At 42.2% G+C, this 22107-nt stretch overlaps 1 protein-coding gene across 4 annotated transcripts in view; it reads left to right on the plus strand.

The window, feature by feature from the left end:
• Positions 1-4110: 4110 nt before the first annotated feature.
• The window catches only part of LOC129857715 (thyroid hormone receptor-associated protein 3-like), a 41172-nt gene continuing 23175 nt past the window's right edge, over positions 4111-22107 (plus strand). Inside the window, exons 1-2 of one of the 4 annotated variants that reach the window (XM_055926223.1) lie at positions 4111-4907; positions 18035-18156. In XM_055926223.1, coding sequence (XP_055782198.1) covers positions 18065-18156 — 92 coding nt within the window. In that variant the 5' untranslated portion in view covers positions 4111-4907; positions 18035-18064. Of the gene's footprint in view, positions 4908-5960; positions 7472-18034; positions 18157-22107 lie in introns of those variants that run through there. The other 3 variants (XM_055926226.1, XM_055926222.1, XM_055926224.1) reach the window with 3 other exon arrangements.

Here is a 22107-nt window from a genome sequence, read left to right on the forward strand (position 1 = left end):
AAAAGAGTTCTGCCATCGCATACGGCTGACTGACGACCGCCCATTTCGATTACCTTATCGTAGGCTTTCTCCAGCTCATTACCAAAAACTCAGGGAAACACTGGATGATATGGAGGAAAAGGAAATCGTCAGAAAATCCAGCAGCGAGTATGCCTCACCATTTGTGCTGGTATGGAAAAAGAATGGGGACTTGCGTCTTTGTACTGACTTTAGGTGGTTAAACGCCCGCACAGTGAAGGATGCTCATCCACTGCCTCATCAGGCTGATGTACTGGCGGCGCTGGGAGGTAATGCCTTTTTCAGCACAATGGACTTGACATCTGGGTACTACAATGTGCCACTGCATGAGGAGGATAAGAAATACACTGCCTTTTCCTCTCCTTTAGGTCTGCACGAGTACAATCGTTTGCCTCAGGGCCTTTGCAACAGCCCGGCTACGTTTATGAGAATGATGCTGACCATCTTTGGGGACCAAAACTTTCTAAGTCTCCTTTGCTATTTGGATGATCTGATGGTTTTTGCTAAAACGGAGGAAGAGAGTCTGCAGAGACTTGAGATGGTTTTCCAGCGGTTGCAGGAGCACAATCTTAAACTGTCTCCGTCTAAGTGCAAGTTTTGAGGAGGTCTGTTAAGTTTTTGGGCCACATCATTTCTCAGGAGGGCGTAGCCACTGATCCTGCTAAGGTTCAAACCATTTTGAATGTGACTGAGAGTGAGATGATGGAAGCTGATGGTGTCACTCCGTCTCCTAGCAAAATTCGTTCTTTCCTTGGTATGGTAGTATACTATCAACACTACATTGAGAATTGTTCCATGGTTGCTAGGCCATTGTTTCAGCTGACTACAGGTCGGAAGAAGCCTAGGAGAGGCAAGGGCAGAAAGAGGCCTGGTCCCTCTCGCAGGCTCACTGCTGCAGACTGGACTGCCGAATGTCAACTCGCTTTTGAAGCTTTGAAAGCAGCACTAGTTGACCAGGCACTGCTGGCTCATCCAGATTTTTCTCAGCCATTTTTGCTTTCTGTTGATGCATCTACCAGTGGTTTGGGAGCTGTACTATCCCAAGTGCAAGATGGGAAGGCCATAGCCAGGCCAATAGCTTTTGCTAGTAAATCTCTTAATCATGCACAATCCAAGTATCCTGCTCACCGGCTGGAATTTCTAGCCATGAAATGGGCCATTCATGATAAGTTCAGCCATTGGCTGCGAGGGCATAAGTTTACGGTGTGGACCGACAACAATCCACTCAAATATATTCTTACAAAGCCGAGACTTGATGCATGTGAGCAGAGATGGGTTGCAAAGCTGGCACCTTTTGATTTTGATATCCAGTACATACCAGGGCCCAAGAATGTCGTTGCTGATGCTTTGAGCAGAGAGCCATTTGTCCGCTCCAAAGTTCTGCACCGACTGACAAGAATTCCATATGATGTCCTGCTGGAGGAAGCCAGAGGTCTTCGACTGGATGATGTACAAGACATGTTCCGTCTCTCCTGTGAGCAGCCCGAGGCTGGCTGTGGAACGTCTATGGCTCCTGGGAGTGAGTTGAGTAGAGCTGGAGACGATGTCAGTGGGTTGGTTTCCTGTGAAGAGGTGTCTGCTGTCCTCCAGGCCCATCGCCGATGGGATGATGGGGCCACAGTGAGGTCCGTTTCACATGTGCAGCACCTTGAGAAGTTGATGTCCATGGGTCAGAGCCCTTTACCTGTCCTTACACACAAGGAGCTGTATGATAACCAGTCACTGGATCCTATCATCAGCAGAGTAATGTTCTTTGTAGATAGAGGCCGGCGCCCATCTAGGAGAGAGCGAGTCTTTGAAGCTAAAGAAACAGTTTATACTCTAAGACAGTGGGGGAAACTCACCACGCGGTTAGGGATTCTGTATCGTGTCTCAAAACACCCAGTGAGTAAGAAGAAAATATTCCAGTATGTTGTACCTGTGTCTTTGAGAGGCCTTGTGTTGAAGGGAGTTCATGATGATGCTGGTCATCAGGGTCAGCAGCGCACATTGTGGCTCACGAGACAGCGGTTTTACTGGGAATCTATGGAGAAGGATGTCAAGGAATACGTGGCCCACTGTAAGAGATGTGTGTTGAGTAAAGCACCTGAGCCTGAAGCAAGAGCTCCACTTGTCTCCATTGTGACAACGGCACCTTTAGAACTTGTGTGTATTGATTTCTGGACTGCCGAAGATTCAAACAACAAGTCTATTGATGTGTTAGTAGTGACTGATCACTTTACTAAGCTGGCCTGTGCGTATCCATGTCCAAACCAGTCTGCTAAGACTGTTGCTCGTGTTCTCTGGAATAATTTCTTCTGCATTTATGGGTTCGCTGATTGCATCCATTCTGACAGGGGTGCAAACTTCGAGAGTTTACTTATTGCAGAATTACTTCAGTTATCTGGTGTTGAAAAGTCCCACACCACACCTTATCATCCCATGGGTAACGGTCAAGCAGAACGTCTGAATCGCACACTGGGTGGGATGATTAGAGCTCTGCCAGCTAGGTCTAAGGCTAAATGGCCTCAGATGTTGAACACATTGACATTCTCCTATAACTGCACTGTTCATGAGACTACTGGGTTTCCACCCTTCTTCTTGATGTTCGGACGCACCCCTAGGTTGCCGGTAGATGTTATGTTTGAAAGTGTGCTGCTGGATGGGGACATAGTAGATGTGGATAAGTATGTCCAGTCTCTGGGTGAGGATCTGAGAGAGGCCATGACATTGGCCCAGCAGCATGCCAGTAAGCAACAAAAGAGACAAGCCGAGGTCTACAACAGACGGTCTAAGGGTCACTCGGTGCAGAAGGGAGATAGAGTTCTACTTGCTAACAAGGGGGAGAGGGGCAAGAAGAAACTGGCTGATCGCTGGGAGAGTGTGGTGTACATAGTGGTTGCAAAGAACAGCTCACTGAACACATATCGTATCCAACACCCTACCACTGGACGCCTCAAAACTGTGCATAGGAACCTGATTATGCCAGTCAACTTTCTGCCTTTACCTTCGTGGGAGGAACCTGAGGGTCACGGATCTCTATCGAGTGGTGACGTGATCTCTGAGATGTCTGCAATGTCCAGCCAAATGGATGGGAGTGACGCCAGGACTGTCCACTGGGTAGCAGGCCTTCCTGAGTCTTCTGGGAGGATACTCCAAGAGGATGGTGAAGTCCCGGCTGATGGAAGTGAGGTGGAACAACCGTATGAAGTCCCCTTAAGTGAGGTGTGCTCAGCAGAAGTGGATCAGAGAGATATCCCCGAAGCCTACAAGAGTTCTGATTGCGAAACTCCATTCAGTGTGGATGATGTTACCTTGGTTGAAGATGCTTCGTCAGTGTGGTCTGTGACAATCTACCAGGATTCTGATCAGTCGTCTGACACTACTAGTGTTGAGTCGGTAACTGAAAGTGTGCTGGCTCCGGAGATGCGGATCTGTAGTACTCCCCATCCTGAGGTTAGACCTCTGAGCAGGGTTAGTGCTGTCTGTGACATTCCTGCTAGGTTTGTGGGTGAGGGTGTTCGGACTAGACTGGGTAGACTTATTAAGCCAGTGGATAGGCTAATCCAAACTATGTCTACACAGGAAATGAAACAGTTCTTGGTTTCTCAGTGACGGTAGGATATTGCCTACCTTTTCTTTTGTAGGAATGTAGGAAATCTAAGCATGTCTTAGAATGATTTGTGGGTTTGTCTAATATATTTGACAATTCATGTAACTTTGTGTGTAGTCCATCGGCATAAAATGTATATGGCATTTTTCGTATACGGTTGAATAAGGGATTAGCTACCCCTTATTTTTCCTAATCCTTCGCGGGATAGCTTTTCAGCTGATCGACCATTTGTGGGTCTAGAATTAAGGGACTACACTGGGTTACTCTGTCGCCCTGTGGGTGTGAATTTTTTTTCTTTCTTTGCTTTGTTACCTTTGAGGTAATGTGTTTTGTTTTGGGCCTATAATCTAGTGTAAAACAGTGGGGGTGAATGTAGCAGTGTGATGTTGTTCCCCTAGATTACGCACCAAATTGCACACAAGGACCAATTCAAATAGGCCAGGTCAAGAGGGGATGTTAATAATCTGATAATAATAATAATAATTCAGTGTATTTTTTTATTTAATTACAGCTGCATAGCTAATGTTTTTATTTGGTGTACAAACACTTTTTCATACCAATATTGTACATACAAGTGATTGTAAAAGTTTTGTATATTTTGGTTTGGCCCATCGCGGGTTATCTGTATCCCCATACCACTTTATCGTTCTCTTTTGCCTGACCCTCGGCTAGCAAGGTATGTTGTCCTTGGCTCCGAAACTGTTTAATATAAAACCGTCATAAGGTTATACAATGTACTGTTTTGCAACCATACGTTTGTTATAGTGTGGACAGTGTAGGAATTTATGTTAACAAGTTTCACAGAGCTCACTGACTGGGGTATCTGTTGTAACTTCTAAGTACTTGTGACAGTGGTTGAGTGAGTGTACATGTGCTCGCGCAGGTGCCGGATAGCTGTGACTGCACCAAGGGTAACGTGTGTGTTGTCTCTTCGTGTGCAGGTATGTCTTTTATTTTGTCAGAATTATGTTCTGTATAGTTTTACTTGTATATGCTGTTGTGCAGCGAGTGTGTGCACGCAGCACCTGTTAATTCCTTTTGGCGCTCTTTTGCCTGACCCTCGGCTAGCAAGGTGCCGGATAGCTGTGACTGCACCAAGGGTAACGTGTGTGTTGTCTCTTCGTGTGCAGGGCAAATAAAAAGATTTCAACGAGCAGACCATCAGTTGTGGCAGCGTCTTCATTAAGAATTACACAACGCAGAACGAACCACGCTACACAAATACACAGCTGAAGGCAATGTCATTGTAACCCCAGCATCTGAACTGTCAGTGCATCCAGTTGGTCCAAGCACTCAGGTATGTTGATACATGAATATGTCAAGCACCTATGGTAGATATTGAACAATTAGTGCAAGGTTCATGTCACCTTCATCATTTCAGTCTTTATGACTCTGGTATATCTTAATCTAGACTAATGATCTTTCCTCCTGTCCAATTTCTGCCAGGACAGAAATAACGTGCTGTAGTATAGCAACAGATTATGGAACATGTCTATAAGACCTCTCGCCTGCCTTGGATTCTTTCTTATACGGTGTTTGCAGCGTACATGACCAATGCCATTTCTGCAGAAGCGCTGTAGTGACTGCAAATTGTAACAATTGTGGTGGACTTGGTTACAATGTAACTCGCAGCTGCTGATGAAATAGAAAACATTTTGCTAACGTGTAACTATTCTGAACAAAAATGTAAACGCAACATGTAGCAATATCAAAGGTTTTACGGAGTTTTACAGTTCATGTAAGGAAATCAGTTCATTGAAATACATTCATTAGGCTCTAATCTGTGGATTTCAAATGACTGGGAATACAGATATTGTCACGCCCTGGCCTTAGTATTCTTGTTTTTCTTTATTATTTTAGTTAGGTCAGGGTGTGACATGGGGAATGTTTTTGTTTTGTTGGTTTTGGGTGTTGTTTATGGTAAAGGGGTTGTGTATAGTATATGGGTTTGTGTGGAGTACATGTTTCTAGTATTGTCTATGTATGTTTAGTTGTCTAGGAGAGTCTATGGTTACCTGAATGAGTTCCCAATTAGAGACAGCTGATTTCGGTTGTCTCTGATTGGGAGCCTTATTTAGGGTAGCCATAGGCTCTCATTGGTTGTGGGTAATTGTCTATGTAAGAACGTTTGTAGCCTGTTTGTATGTGCACAACGTTTGTAGCCTGTTTGTATGTGCACAACGTTTGTAGCTTCACGGTCGTTTTGTTGTTTTGTTATTTTGTATAGAGTTTTTGTGTCGTGTTCATCTTCGTGTTGTGTTTAATAAAGAAGATGGCTTATTTTCCAAAAGCTGCATTTTGGTCCGTCAATCCGCCACACGATCGTGACAGATATGCATCTGTTGGTCACAGATATCTTTTTTTTAAGGTAGTGGCATGGATCATTAAACCAGTCAGTATCTGGTGTGACCACCATTTGCCTCATGCAGCACAACACATCTCCTTTGCATAGTTGATCAGACTGTTAATTGTGGCCTGTGGAATATTGGCCCATTCCTTTTCAATGGATGGGCGAAGTTGATGGATATTGGCGGGAACTGGAACATGCTGTCGTACACTTCGATCCAGAGCTTCCCAAACGTGCTCAATGGGTGACATGTCTGGTGAGTATGCAGGTCATGGAAGAACTGGGACATTTTCAGCTTCCAGGAATTGTGTACAGATCCTTACGACATGGGGCTGTGTATTATCATGCTGAAACATGAGGTGTTGGCGGCGGATGAATGGCACGACAATGGGCCTCAGGATCTCGTGACGGTATCTCTGTGCATTCAAATTGCCCTCGATAAAATGCACTTGTGTTCATTGTACATAGCTTATTCCTGCCCATACCATAACACTACCAGCCACCATGGGGCACTCTGTTCACAAAGTGGACATCGGCAAACCGCCTGCCCACACAACGCCATACACGTAGTCTGCGGTTGTGAGGCCGGTTGGACGTACTGCCAAATTCTCTAAAACGACGTTGGAGGTGTCTTATGGTAGTGAAATTAACATTCAATTATCTGGTAACAGCTCTGGTGGACATTACTGCAGTCAGCATACCAATTGCACACTCCCTCAAAACTTGAGACATCTGTGGCAATGCGTTGTGTGCCAAAACTGCACATTCTAGTGGCCTGTTATGGTCCCCAGCAAGAGGTAATGTGTAATGATCATGCTGTTTCATCGGCTTCTTGATATGCCACCATTGTCAAGTGGATGGATTATTTTGGCAAAGGAGAAATGCTGACTAACAGGGATGTAAACACATTTGTGCACAATATTTGAGAGAAAATAAGCTTTTTTTGCGAATGGAAAATTTCGGGAATCTTTTATTTCAGCTCATGCAACATGGACCCAACACTTTCCATGTTGCGTATATATTTTTGTTCAGTGTATGTTTGACGAGGGAATAACAGGAAGGAAATTTGACCTGCGTGCGCTGAGCACTGAGCAGCACTCACACCCCCTGCTGCGCTGCGAAGGAAGGTTCTACTGTAGTCAGTATTATAGCTTCGTATTGTATGCGTTCTCGGATAATTTCTCCACTTTGAATTCATTCCTCGGGAGCGCACAGCGCAGTGTCGCAATACAACTGCTCTAGTTATTTAATGTGGCATGAATATAAAACGGACCTGATAAAAAGCTTGTTGAACGAGCTGATAAACGTCATTCCCGCACATTTTTCGGTCAATAAGATGCTTGACACACAGTAGCCAAAGTTAACTCAACTGGCCTGTTTATTCGGACTGCAACCTATCATCGAAAATTACTTGGTTGACAGTGTGACAAAACGGATCCTCCGCCGACTGTCACCCAAGAAGCTATACGACCCGGACCCGCCAGAGGAGCGTGAAAAAAACAGAACTATCGGAGGTAAGCTATAGCCTGTCTATCCCTGCTGTAGTATGTCCTTTTATCCCAACCAGCTACTATATATGCTATAATGTATTACATGTGAGGTTGTTCTCGTGGCACGATACAGTGTAATGTTATGTTTGTATTTCTATGGGATTTCTTCGACACCATTTGTCAAGCTACTAGCGATGGGTCGTTCGCGAACGAGTCAGCTCTAAGAGCCGGCTCTTGTAGGTGAACGTTGGGAGCCGGCTCGCATATCAGAAGAACCGAATCTATTTAAAAAAATATTTTAAAAAATAAGATATGAATGATCAAAAGATTTAAATGAATAGAATTAACTAATTCAAAGAACGTACCAATAAATAAAATAATTTAGTCCTAAATACTCAAGTGCACCACACATTCGTTCTGAAAGATCTGCAGATCTTCTGAGCTGGTGGTAGAACAAGGCCTCTGTCTACCCACGGTTTACTAAAGTCATGACAAAGAGACTCTGCATAGTTGCCACATCCGTTCCCTCAGAGGGTCTTCTTGAAACAAATAATTACTGAGAGAAGAAACCGCATCAGCCCCTCGAAAGTGAGGCAGCTTGCATTTCTGAATGCAAATCGCTCAAAAGCAAAATATGGTCAGCATTGCTGTGTGCTGCTGGTTATAACATGGCAATAAAGAAGAGAGAGAAAAGAGGGACCAGTTTAATGTTTTAACTGGGATGCTACCGTTTTGCACATTGTTATTTATTTTTCTTTGATATGGTGCAATATTATATTATGCTGTTCAGATTGTATTCGTTTTGAATGGTTAGATTTATATGCACTTTGTTTATATACATTAAAAAGTTATACTTTAAATGTAAATGTTTAATAGCATTATTTTTCATAACAAACCAATGCATTTGTAAATACATTGTGGTTAAGGTAGAGATGGTTTCATTAAAACATTTAATTATAATTGTTTTAACACCAGTCATAGTCAAACTATCGCAAACTGTTTTGACTTGAAACGATACAAAACATATTTTTTTTAAAGAGCCGTTTGGGAACCAAAAGAGACGGCTCTTTTTGGTGATCTGAGCCGAACGAGCCTGCTCACTGAAAAGAGCCGGAATGCCCAGCACTACAAGCTACACAGATAGTCAACAGCTCGATGTCACTTTCACTTTAAATGCATTTTATGTTGTCAATTGATTGATCAGCAATGCTAGAGTTCAGTCAGCCAGTGAGGTATCCAGCTTTCTTCATAAATGCATCAGTTGCATAGAGCAAAACACATTCATAGTTCATAGTTCACCCCTCAATTATAATTTCTAATTATTTCTGAGTAAAAAATGGGACATGGTTGATTGTGCCGCCCTATTCATAAATAATCACTACATCACAGCATATCCTGTTGCAGTTTGCTCTAAGATCCTGGTTTATTGTTCTCTTAATGCAAATAATATCTGTTCAAATGTACACAGATAAGAAAGGTGTAACCACATTCCCACCTGTATCCTGGCACAGGTGCTTATAACAAAGAGGGTGTACTGTACTGTCACTTGTTTATTTATTGAGAATAACTTTTTTATTTGCTGTTAATGGGGATTGTTGTAAAGCAATAGGATTTACAGTAATTGGCCGTGTGGTCTTTTACAGTATGTATGCTCTGTTGTTGACTAGTCTACAGTTGATGCTGTGAATGCATGGGGGATGCCTTCAATTTTTTTTTGTCACTCTCCAGTGTCAAGGTGTTGTATCTACAGGGTGCTGTATCAACACTTGTCTTTTCACAGGATTCACAACTTTACGTGACATTTCTTTTCAGACAGTCGCAAAACGGGATGAGAAAAGGTGGAGTTCACAGGAGAAGTCGGACAATTTGATATGGCGTTTTTGACTCTGTCAACTCTGGGGTAACATCACGTGTGTGTGAATGTAACGACCCTGGCCCTGGTAGAATGGCTGACACGGAAAGTTGACCAAATACATCAGATATCTACAGCTTTAGACTACATTTGAATGAAGATGTCTGTCAATGGGCAACACCTAACGTTTACATCATCTCATCACATTGCTGATATAAGGAACGATAGCTTGCCATTTGCCATGCTGTTCGCAACGGACCAAAATAGAGAGGACCTTTAGCTGTTGAGTGCCATCTTGATAGCAGCAAGTTGAGTAGCATGTCCTCACAATTTGAGGATGCCTCAGTACTGTTCTTGTCACGTTCCTGACCTGTTTTCTGTTAGTTTTTGTATGTGTTAGTTGGTCAGGACGTGAGTTTGGGTGGGCAGTCTATGTTTTCTGTTTCTATGTTGGTTTAAAGGGTGACCTAATATGGCTCTCAATTAGAGGCAGGTGTTTTTCATTTCCTCTGATTGAGAGTCATATTAAGGTAGGTGTTTTCACACTGTTTGTTGTGGGTGGTTGTCTCCTGTGTCAGTCGCACCATACGGGACTGTTCGGTATGTTTGTACATCTTAATTTTTGTGTAGTCTATTTTTCCCTGTTCGTGCTTTCTTCGCGTTATTTGTAAGTTCGTATTGTTCAGGTCTGTCTATACATTTCGGTTTTGTTATTTTGTAGTTTATTCAAGTCTAGGTCGTTTTCTGTCTTCGTTGTTTTGTCGTGTCTTTATTAAATTATGTATTCACAACCCGCTGCGCCTTGGTTCAATCACTACTCCTCCTCTTCGGTTGAAGAGGAGGAGAACCACCGTTACAGTTCTGCTATGTATTTTCAGGACAACAGTTGTGTAAATCAAAAGCTCACATAGATAGGAACTTTCCTCCTATTTACAGGAAGAAATAAACATACTGATTATAGAGCTGACTGAGGAGGTTTTTAAGAAATCTCAAGTAGGAACAAAGAGTGATTATATGTACTGCACATGGATCCTACTCCATTGGTGGGAGTGGATGGGAATTCGCTGTGGCGGTTCCACCCAATAGAGGGACTGTCTCATGTAGACAGACACTGAACTTTTAGTGAGGACACTGCTATGGGGCCCTGTATTTTCTCACTCTGAGAAAATAAACCACATAACTTTCTCAGCCTTTCAGTTATTAAGTGATTTTTATTTTTTTGGGGTGGGGGGGGGGGGGGGTATTAATGATTATTGTTGAATTGTCCATTTCAATGTTGGTTTGTCAGCTTCGGACAGTGTTGAGTTTGCCTCAGAAAATCACAATGACGCAGTCATGGTGGAGTTAATTCTTATCTGAGAGTTCCATTATTAATAGGCCTAAATCAAGTTACAATGGGCCTATTTGGTAATAAGGCAACTTTAAGAAACGTAATAATTATCCTATGATGTCCATGGAACTGTATGGAAGGAAGCGACGCAGTGTATCTTGACTCCAGCAGCAGAGTCCGCTTGGCAATCCATGAACCGCCTCTACAAAGCCACGTCTTGAGGGAACACTCTGACACTCTGACAATGATGCCCACATTTCAGTGACAGTTGCTGTTGGGAGTGTTGTCTCAGTGGTCCATATAGTTGCCAAATGTGATTCCAGCTGCTTCTGAGGCATCCAGGTCTTAAGGATAGTGTAGTTGATTGAGCGGGGCGTGTCTGCTTATATTCTTGCTGCTGTATCGAGTTGCCCAATCATTGTTCGCAACAACTTCTGCCCTTAAATGAAATGAACAGGTGACCGGGCTTGAGCAGCTGTCACTCTTTGCACCAGGGTGGGTGTTTTTGTGAGTGTCAGTAGAGGGTACATCATTAGTGTAGATGCTTGTTACAGCCTTTTGGATGTTTAAATCCTAGTGATTAGGCTGGGGAGCACACTCTGTTAGGAGGAGACAGGCAGCTGCCTCTGGTTATCAATTGGAAGTGGGTCGCTATGCTCTGACTGAAATGGACCCATGATTCATCCCACTTTACTGACACTTATTAAGTTACAGTTAACTACACCTGGAATGGGCTACACATATCCTTGCCATTTTTACCAGTAAGATAAACCAGTCACACACAATTCAGGGGAGCATCTATTTAAGTTAAAGATGATGATACATGATACAATAGTTACCTAGTGAATGCCCAGTTTGCCCAGTTTTGGCCCCTGCAATGCGCTACACGGTTTTACCAGTAAGATAAACCAGTCACACAAAATTAAGTGAAGGAAGTGATTATACTCTAGTTACCTAGTGGATGAATGCACAGTTATGGCCCCCATCTTGTTTAGTTTCATTTGACAGGCATTTGAGAGCTTTCAGAAAGGTTTATTCTCAGCCATATGAAACCTGTCCCGAGAGAACCCTTAAAACAGATGTTTTTCTTGTTTGTTTAATGAGTTTTAAACAAATTCTTGGTATTACAGTACATGCACTTATACAGCTATAGGCTACGGGTATTAAGTCAACTGTGTATGACTGGGAGATAAAGGTCTTCTGCAGAGAGTACTTTACAAAATGTCTCATTTCCTAATATGCCATATCATCTGTTAACCAGGGTTTAGTGTAACGGCTTTCTAGCTCTTTCTAGCTCTTCCTCCTCCTCGGACGAGGAGAGGAGAGAGGGATCGGAAGACCAATATGCAGCGAGGTATGATGACATGATTTATTTAAGACACGACAAAACAACGAAGACAGAAAATGAACTATACTTGAATTAACTAACAAAATAACAAAACGAATGTGTAGACAGACCTGAACGATACGAACTTACATAAAACACGAAGAACGCACGAACAGGGAAAAATAGACTACACAAAAAGACCGATGTATAAACAAACCGAACAGTCCCGTATGGTGCGACAAACACTGACACAGGAGACAATCACCCACAAACAAACAGTGTGAACACACCTACCTTAATATGACTCTCAATCAGAGGAAATGAAAAACACCTGCCTCTAATTGAGAGCCATATCAGGTCACCCAAAACCAACATAGAAACAGAAAACATAGACTGCCCACCCACACTCACGTCCTGACCAACTAACACATACAAAACTAACAGAAACCAGGTCAGGAACGTGACATTTAGGTTCCCTTTATTTTCCAAATCTGGATACGGGAGCACGCTCTGAATGCTGGTCATGAAATGTGCCTGGTAAGAATAAAAGCATATTCCAGTGCCTTCAGGAAATTAGCCCTGGAAGGCAAAAATAATAAGTGCAGTCTGCAATGAAGAAAAGCAAGGGAAGGAGTACCATAGAGGAGTAGCAGGAGGAGGGATCCATTTCAGTACTCACCAAAACAGTAGCAGGGATATACTCTGCGACCACCATGTGCTGCTTGATGCCTGTGCACCGTTTTTGAAGTCCTCCCAATGTTTAGTCTGCAATTTCCTCCTCACGGCATTTCCCCTCAGATGCTTCTCAAAATGAAAAATAAATGTTTTGATCCCTTCTCACTTAGACCGAAGATCATGTGCCATGGAGAGTGTCCATAGACTGAATAACCTCATCTGCTGGATCATATGAATCCCCTTAAGGAATCGTATTTATCCTCCACAGGGGTAAGGAACATGTTAAGATGTTAGGCACTGATTGTGCTATTCTGGAATGGACATTCTCGGGCCACTGATTGGCAGTGGCATTAGGCCCAATAATCAGATCATCTTCTCAACTCTCATGAGCCAATCCACTTGCTGGTCTGGCACCATATGACCATTATCCTTTCAATTACTTTATTTCGGAGAGTGTTTTTCACACATTGTTGACATTCAAGGTGAGCCAGAGGGACCTCTTCTCTTCTCTTTATTGGCAGCCCAGTTGTTCAGTCTGTGAAACTTTTAAAGCTCTCCAGTAATGTCTTGTAACTTTGTATAATCAAATCAAAGTTTATTGGTCGCGTACACGTATTTGCAGGTGCAGCGAAATCCTCCAACAGTGCAGCTCCAACAGTGCAGTAATAATACCTAGCAATATGAAACTATACGCACATAATCCAAAAAGTAAAATAAAAAATATATAAAAAATATCAGAACGAGCAATGTCAGAGTTATTGGGTATGCCCATCTAGTACCGGGTCGGATCTCTCTTTGCCTCCAGAACAGACTGAATTATTCGGAGTCTACAAGGTGTTGTAAACGTTTGTTGCTCAAATGATATCAAAGGACCTAAAGTGTGCCAGGAAAACATTCCCCACACCAGTACACCACTGCCACCAGCCTGTACCAGCCATAATGGGTCCATGGACTCATGCTGCTTATGCCAAATCCTGACCATTGAATTGCACCTCCACTTTGTTCCTGTACTGTCGAATATACACTGCAGTGATGATGACCAAATAAAATTATCTTGGGTGGTAATGTGGTCGGCATTTGATGGGGAGGTATTCCAGATCGGGAGACAAAAGGACTTGAGTTGATGTACGTTACCACAATCACACCATGAGTTGTTAATGATGAAACAAACCCCTCCGCCTTTCTTTTTCCCTGAGTTTTTTCTTCCTGTCTGCACGATGGATGGAGAACCCCGCTTGCTGAATAGATGGGGACAATATATCCGGAGAGAGCCATGAATCTGTAAAACAGAGTATGTTACACTCCCTGATGTCTCTCTGGAAGGAGATCCTCGCCCTGAACTTGTTTACTTTATTGTCCAGGGATACACGCCGCTTGAGTCTGACTAGGGCCCCACTTCTTCTTCCACTCCTCTGGACTTCTTCCTCTTCACCGACGTGGGAATTTTGGTGCAGCCCCCAGATGAATAGAGTTCCCTCGGAAAGTTAAAACAAAGGATTCAGGTCAGGGAAGTCAAATTTCTGCTCAAATTTATGGTGAGCAACTGCTGATCTAATGTCCAAAAGTATTTTTTTTCAGCTGCAGGTAATAATCCAACAAACGCTCTGAGCAAATAATGTAAGAAATAACACAACAACATCAAAAAAACTGCAAAGTTGTCTAGGAGCTAGAAACAGGGCGACCGTGTCTGTCGGCACCATCTTGTTCTGTCGTGTATAATGATGATATAGTAACGCCCCTGAAAATTCAAAACAAAACGAGACATGACCTTTTTCAAGGGCAGTCTCGCAAAAAGACGCATTCTTGCATTCTAACTACCCGCTATTCAAAGCGCTCTGAACAAATTAAGGGAATCGTTCACAAACATTGGCACATTCTAAAATCCGATGATAGTCTCGGTAATGTGTTTTCGGACCTTCCATTGGTCGTATTTTCGATATTCCTGAACAACGTCTATTTGCTGGATGGAAATTCTAAGTGTAATGGCTGTGCTCAATGCAATGGCACTTATAAATGCATATCCTTCAAACACCCACAAACAGGGAAATCGATCCCAATCAAAGGTGTTATTACGTGCTCCACTAAGGCAGTTATTTATCTTATAACTTGTCCTTGTGGTAAAAATGATGTGGGTAAAACAAAGCGTGAATTAAAAGTACGTATCTTAGAGCATCGTAGCACCATTAGGTGCCAAAACTTGACCTACCCAGTTGCGGCCCACTTTTTGGAGGCAGGCCACTCGATTTCGTCTCTGCGTTACATTGGCATCGAACATGTCACCCTCCCTAGGAGAGGGGGTGACCTTGATAATTTATTGTTAAAACGAGAGGCTGCCTGGATCTTTAACTTAAAGACCCTTGCTCCCTTCGGTCTCAACGTAGACTTTGATCTGAAGCCATTCTTGTGATTGTTGTGACTTTGCCATTGTGGTTGTTTGTAGGCTTGTGTGGTCTTAAGTGAGTCTATGATTGTATGCTATTCATTTGTATTTATTGTATGCTGCTCTTTCTATGCCATTTTAATATTTGAGAAATTAACCAATGATATTAGGCCACTCTTGGCCATTAATATATACACCTGTGTGTCTTGACACTATATAAACGAGTCATCCCGCAGTGTCTGTGTGTCACGATTGACCATGGGAGAGAGAGAGGACCAAGGCGCAGCATGTAAAAAAAACATCTTCTCTTTATTTAGGAGAAAACAAACGAAGCAAAACAACAAATAGACTACCGTGAAGCTAGAACCGAACGAAATGCAAACATGCAACCTAGACACAGACAACAGACCTAGACAATGACCCGACAAAAACCTGATGCCTATGACCGCCTAAAATATGGCTCCCAATCAGAGACAAATGAAAGACATCTGTCTCTAATTGAGAACCACTCAGGCAGCCATAGACATACCTAGAACATTCACTCAACCATAGACATACCTAGAAACACTCACTCAACACAAACCCATACTCTAAACCCAACACCCCCCTTTTCCATATAACCACCCAAAACGAAACAAAAACACAAACATTACCCATGTCACACCCTGACCTAACTAAAATAATAAAGAAAACAAAGAATACAAAGGCCAGGGCGTGACACTGTGATTGTACCCTGATGAAGACAGCTTGCCTGTCGAAACGTTGGTAAATTAAATATTTTTTTGCATCTGAGCTCCTAGAGTGTGCGGCTCTCCTTTATTTTCATAGTAACGCCCCTGACCTGTAAATGTTGGCTGTCATTTTCTATTACATTCCATTTAGCGCTAAGACTGATTTGTATGCTATAAACGTGTTATAAACATCAGTCATGTATTTTGTTATTTCTTCATTGGTCGCATCGTGTCCATAAAGCCTTTGCTGTCACTCCTCATACTCCTTTTCTCTTTTTATTTCCCACCTTTGCACGTGAAGTGGTTCTAAAATCTTCTACAAGTGAACAACAACAGGGTTGTAATACTATTAAATATTGGAATGATGAATGAGTTTTCAGTATGACTCTGTGCCGGATAGATACCATAGAATGCTGTCATAACAATGAGACTGATGGCCGTTTGGTAAGAAGAAAGATAGTAGTGAAACAACCCCTACTCTTGCCTCTTTTATCTTTGTTGAAAGCTGCCATTAGTCTATTTTTGAACATCTGGCTATAAGGATTCCTCTCTTGGGAGAACAAACATTCCCATCAACCATTCTTACACTAGCACAATAATTAGGGACAATGTGACAGGCTAGTGGAATGTAAGGTGATTGTTCCATTTGTTACTGGATATATAAAGTGTTTATAGAGGCTTGAGCCTAAAATGCATCTATCCCATTATAGTGACGTCTAGACGTAAGCAGACTTAGTGTAAGGTTCCTCATCTTTTCTTGGGACTAATACAAGTCAAAGGTTCAGTCTCATCACTGGAATGAAACAGATTCCTTAATGCAAATGACTGACTACATGAAACTGGTTTGACTGACTACATGAAACTGGTTTGACTGACTACATGGAACTGGTTTGACTGACTACATGAAACTGGTTTGACTGACTACATGAAACTGGTTTGACTGACTACATGAAACTGGTTTGACTGACTACATGAAACTGGTTTGACTGACTACATGAAACTGGTTTGACTAACTACATGTAACTGGTTTGACTGACTACATGAAACTGGTTTGACTGACTACATGAAATTGGTTTGACTAACTACATGTAACTGGTTTGACTGACTACATGAAACTGGTTTGACTGACTACATGAAACTGGTTTGACTGACTACATGAAACTGGTTTGACTGACTACATGAAACTAGTTTGACTAACTACATGTAACTGGTTTGACTGACTACATGAAACTGGTTTGACTGACTACATGAAACTGGTTTGACTAACTACATGAAACTGGTTTGACTGACTACATGAAACTGGTTTGACTAACTACATGTAACTGGTTTGACTGACTACATGAAACTGGTTTGACTGACTACATGAAATTGGTTTGACTAACTACATGTAACTGGTTTGACTAACTACATGAAACTGGTTTGACTGACTACATGAAACTGGTTTGACTGACTACATGAAACTGGTTTGACTGACTACATGAAACTAGTTTGACTAACTACATGTAACTGGTTTGACTGACTACATGAAACTGGTTTGACTGACTACATGAAACTGGTTTGACTAACTACATGAAACTGGTTTGACTGACTACATGAAACTGGTTTGACTAATTACATGAAACTGGTTTGACTGATTACATGAAACTGGTTTGACTGACTACATGAAACTGGTTTGACTGACTACATGAAACTGGTTATGTTACTTGCTGCAGTATCCACACTGTTCTCCAACAGTATTTTGGCAGCAATAGTTAGTGTACGCTAGTAGCTTTTTTTGCACTTCTTTTAAAGTTGCTTCACTGCACATTTTTGCACAAAAGCTTTATGTCTCTTGGAGGTATTGTTGTCATGGTTTTCTGGAGTCATAGCTCTTTATCTTAATCCCTATGTTTCTGCATTGACTGTAGATAATCATTCAGCGGCCTAGCCGTCTGGTTGTAGTTTGCCACCTGACACTTCGGTCACAGTGATTTACAGATTTGCCCACTTTTACCCTTTGACAGCCATTTTGCTCTAAATCTTCAAAAAAAGAATCCTTTATCTTGTTAAGTTGTATTAAAGTGTGGGTATCTCCTATGTAGTAGGCCTCATTGAAGAATATCAGTTTTTGTACGCAAAAATTAAATCACAGTCAATCAAGTTTATTAATCTTATGACCAGCACTTTAGCTGATAAAATTTTTCCTTGTTCTACTAATTCAATGTTGCCTATGTGGGTCTATTAAAATGTGGGTGAAATGTTGAAATTGAGTAGATGCTCATGATCACTGACTCCCCTCTGTTTGTCTGACAGGCTGTTGTCTCAAAGAGGTAGCTTGCAGTGATGTCCAAGGCAACGAAGTCAGCCTCCAAGTCTCGGTCCCACTCCCGCTCCAGAAGCAGCTCACGATCCAGATCTCGGAAACATCGCTACAGGTGGCTAACAACGTAACTTACTGTAACTTATCTAACTTGCTTACCTACAAATTACGGACCACCTCAAACTAGGACCACCTCAAACTAGGGCATTGTTAAGAATTCATATTATTTTGTCTATAAACAGGTTAAGATGGATGAGGCAACATATTCCACCTTATAAGGACTTATGAAGTATTTTTTTTCTGTCTATAAATTTCACAAAAGGTCAGTACATGCGTAGGGAGCCTGAAGAAGATTTTGAAACAGAAACAAGACAACAACACTTTTTCTGAGAAAGATTGTTTCCGTCTTTCTGCCTATATGGAAAACGAGATAAGAGCTGCTGACAGCGTCTTGACAGATATGCTACACATAGATTGTAAGAAATGCTTTTGACCCAACGAAGGTTGTTGCTATGTCGATTAGTCAAGGTTTTAAATGTTTTAAATGCTCCTGATTGGTTGCTGACCTCCAACAGTTATGTGTGGACTATACATGCTATTTTTGGGCCTCAATGCATGACCTGTTTCATGTGTCATCACCAACATGTGAGGTTCATTGGAGCATGTCAAATTGTGTGCATGGTATGTTTCATTTGTCATCACCAACATGTGAAGTTCATAGAAGCATGTCAAATTGGGTGTCAAATGAAAGCTAGAGTCATAAATGTGTTACAAAGTATCTATTACCTTATACCATGCTTTATAAAGGGTCCATAAATGTGGCATGACCGTGTGACATAATCACCAATGTCAAATGTAACATAAATCACTATGTCGAATGTGATATAACCATGTGCTTTATAAAGGGTGAGATGTTGGGTCGAAGGATTGGATTACGATCTAAAATAAAAGTCATGTTAGTCACAAGACCCCTAATCTCATTCGCAGACCCTTCCACTCAAATGTGCGGAAGTTCTGGACGACCAACGCATCAAACTTGGCTTTTATTAGTTATGGTTAGAATTAAAATCACATTTTAAGAAGATAAATTGTGGAAGTAGGCAGGATTTTGCCATAATTATTTATTTTTTACTGTGTTAGCTAGTGACAATGACAAATACGTTACTCAGTAAGATCACTCCTTTAGAATTATATGGTCGCTCCCACTAAGGACAACTTTGAATGGTTGATATCCCAGGCTTATATGTGTGCAATAGCCTGGAGACGATTTTACACCAAGAAACACTTACCTTGATGAAAGCTCCCAACCTAAAGAAATTGAAAGTGTCTTTCTTCTGGAACCAAGTTACATGTTCCTCGGTGCACAAACACGCACACAACAAAAACGAGCCATGCCGTGCGGTGTTGGGTCCATCAGGTCTTTGACACATTCACCCACTCCCCCGCTGAAAGATCAGCCACAAAATGTTGGCACCATTGTAACAGGTTGTAATCAAGCCCTGGTCTCCAGCATGGGAACAGAAGAGGAATACCTGTTGCGGTGGTCTCAGGTTGGACTACTCCAAATCATCTTGGCTCTGACACACGCAAAAGCTTTGCAGGTCCATTAACCCATTTAAATACCTCACAGTAACCTGTGGATCATGAGAGAACCTTCATAAATCAGCAGAACGTTAATAACCTATTTACTGACACTATGTAGTGTCCTGTAATACTTTTTTTGAAGTGAGATGTCTTCGGTCATTCATAGCACATCCATTCAGACTATATTACATGACGCTTTACTTCATTTAAAGTCAGAAACATTTTGTAACCGAAAGGTTGCTAGATCGAATCCCCGAGCTGACAAGGTAAAAATCTGTCAAGGCAGTTAACCCACTGTTCCTAGGCCGTCATTGTAAATAATAATTTGTTCTTAACTGACTTGCCTAGTTAAATAAAAATAAAGCCATATGATGCTGTACTTACTATAAAGTCAGACACCTTTGGTCATTCCTAACACATGCATCAAGGCTTAATGATGTTAACACAAATTAATTATCTCTAACAAATAAACATCAAAGACATGTTTAACCCATACATGTCCTTTCATATGCATATTTTTAAACAAAACAAATAGTTAAAAGTTTCAAGTCCAGCAATGCAATTACATTGAACATTGCACAGAACTGTGAATAGTGCAGCTTGTCCCTGAGATGGCGGACAAATGGTTCTTGCCTCTCTGCCTCATGGAGGTACTGGATGTTGGTTCCAACCTTAAACGTAACAACAAAGAAAGTTAGCATGTCTGTTAGGAAATGCCTTTGTCACACCATCTGGATAAGGGCATTTCTGTGCAGCGCCAGAAACTAAATGGGGAGATGGGAAATTCCATTCGATTCATATTATTATATTCCCCTTTCATTTACAAATTTCATGACGTGACTATGAGACGTGGATGTATTTAAGGGGATTTTTATTTAGCTGAGCCTGCTAGGTAGCTTGCTAAATTTAATCTAGCTAGCAATTGCTGTAAAATTACCAAAATTATTTTAAATAACGACTGAGGTAGCTACAGTATATAATCTAATTCAACCCTTTAACTACTTTAAATTACAGCAAATAAAGGTTCATTTGCTTGTGTCACGCTCGCTATCCTCAAACTCCCTGTCATAAATCAGAGAGGACAGCCAAGGTAGCTTAGCAGTTCAGACGTATTTTTCCGTGTTGTCGTGTCGTGTCCTGTATATATATATATTTACACCTTTTCTTCACATATCTTTTATTTATTTTATTATCCAAGAACTCAACTACAAAAGCTTTCCTGCAAAAGCTTTCCTGCAACCCGCTTCACCAATTACAATAAGTACTATTCACCTCAATCTGAAAATCCATCGTGGAAGATAGCCAGGGGCTAATTCAGAAGCTAGCCTGAAAGCTAATCCAGAAGCTACTCCGATAGCTAGCCAGAAGCTAATCTGTAGCTGCCCCGAAATTAGCCGGTTTGCTGGCTAGCGTTGGTGTTTCAGCTGCCCACGTTTTTGCGGTCATCAGCTATTCCTCTAGCTCGATAATCTACCGGCACTTTAGTGCAACGCGACTCGGACCGGAGCATTCCGGGACTTTTTTTCTCTCAGTTTCCCCGGATTCCAACCGCAGCCTCAGCCTCTATTTTGCACCTTGATTTCGCAGCTAGCTAGCTGCATACCGTGTGACTATTGGCTTACGTCGACCCCGGAGCTAACTCAAATCATGCTGGAGCTAGCCAGCTGAGGAGTTCCATCACCATCCGGACCCGCTTCTTTGTTGCTGCTGCAGATACGGAACCCCACCGGGCCTTCACGACTGACTGCCGACGTTATCTGCCCGAGGGATTTATCCAACCGGCACCTCCGTCCCGGCGTTACCTGAACGCTCATCTGAGGCCCGCTAATCGTTAGCTGTCTTATCGGCTGCTATCTGAACAAAACCTCACTACACGGAACCTACCGACGGAAACGCACGAGGTATCTACAAACAGACCTCCATCCTATGCTGCTACCGATAGCCATATACCCGGCCAGCTGTCTGGATCGCCACGACCCCAACCAACCTCTACTCACTGGACCCTTATTTATCACTCGATTAAGCTTGCCTCTCCTTAATGTAAATATGCCTTGTCCATTGCTGTTCTGGTTAGTGTTTATTGGCTTATTTCACTGTAGAGATTCTAGCCCTGCTCTCTATACCATATCCAACCCTGCAGTTCCACCACCCACATATGCGATGACATCACCTGGTTTCAATGATGTTTCTAGAGACAAGATCTCTCTCATCATCACTCAATACCTAGGTTTACCTCCACTGTATTCACATCCTACCATACCTTTGTCTGTACATTATTCCTTTAAACTATTTTATCGCCCCCAGAAACTTCCTTTTACTCTCTGCTCTGGTAGCTCTAGGCGACCAATTCTCATAGCTTTTAGCCGTACTATTATCCTACTTCTCCTCTGTTCCTCTGGTGATGTAGAGGTGAATCCAGGCCCTGCAGTACCTGGCTCCACTCCTATTCCCCAGGCGCTCTCTTTTGATGACTTCTGTAACC

Source organism: Salvelinus fontinalis, chromosome 6, assembly GCF_029448725.1.
Source record: "Salvelinus fontinalis isolate EN_2023a chromosome 6, ASM2944872v1, whole genome shotgun sequence".
In the NCBI taxonomy this organism is placed as follows: Eukaryota; Metazoa; Chordata; class Actinopteri; order Salmoniformes; family Salmonidae; genus Salvelinus; species Salvelinus fontinalis.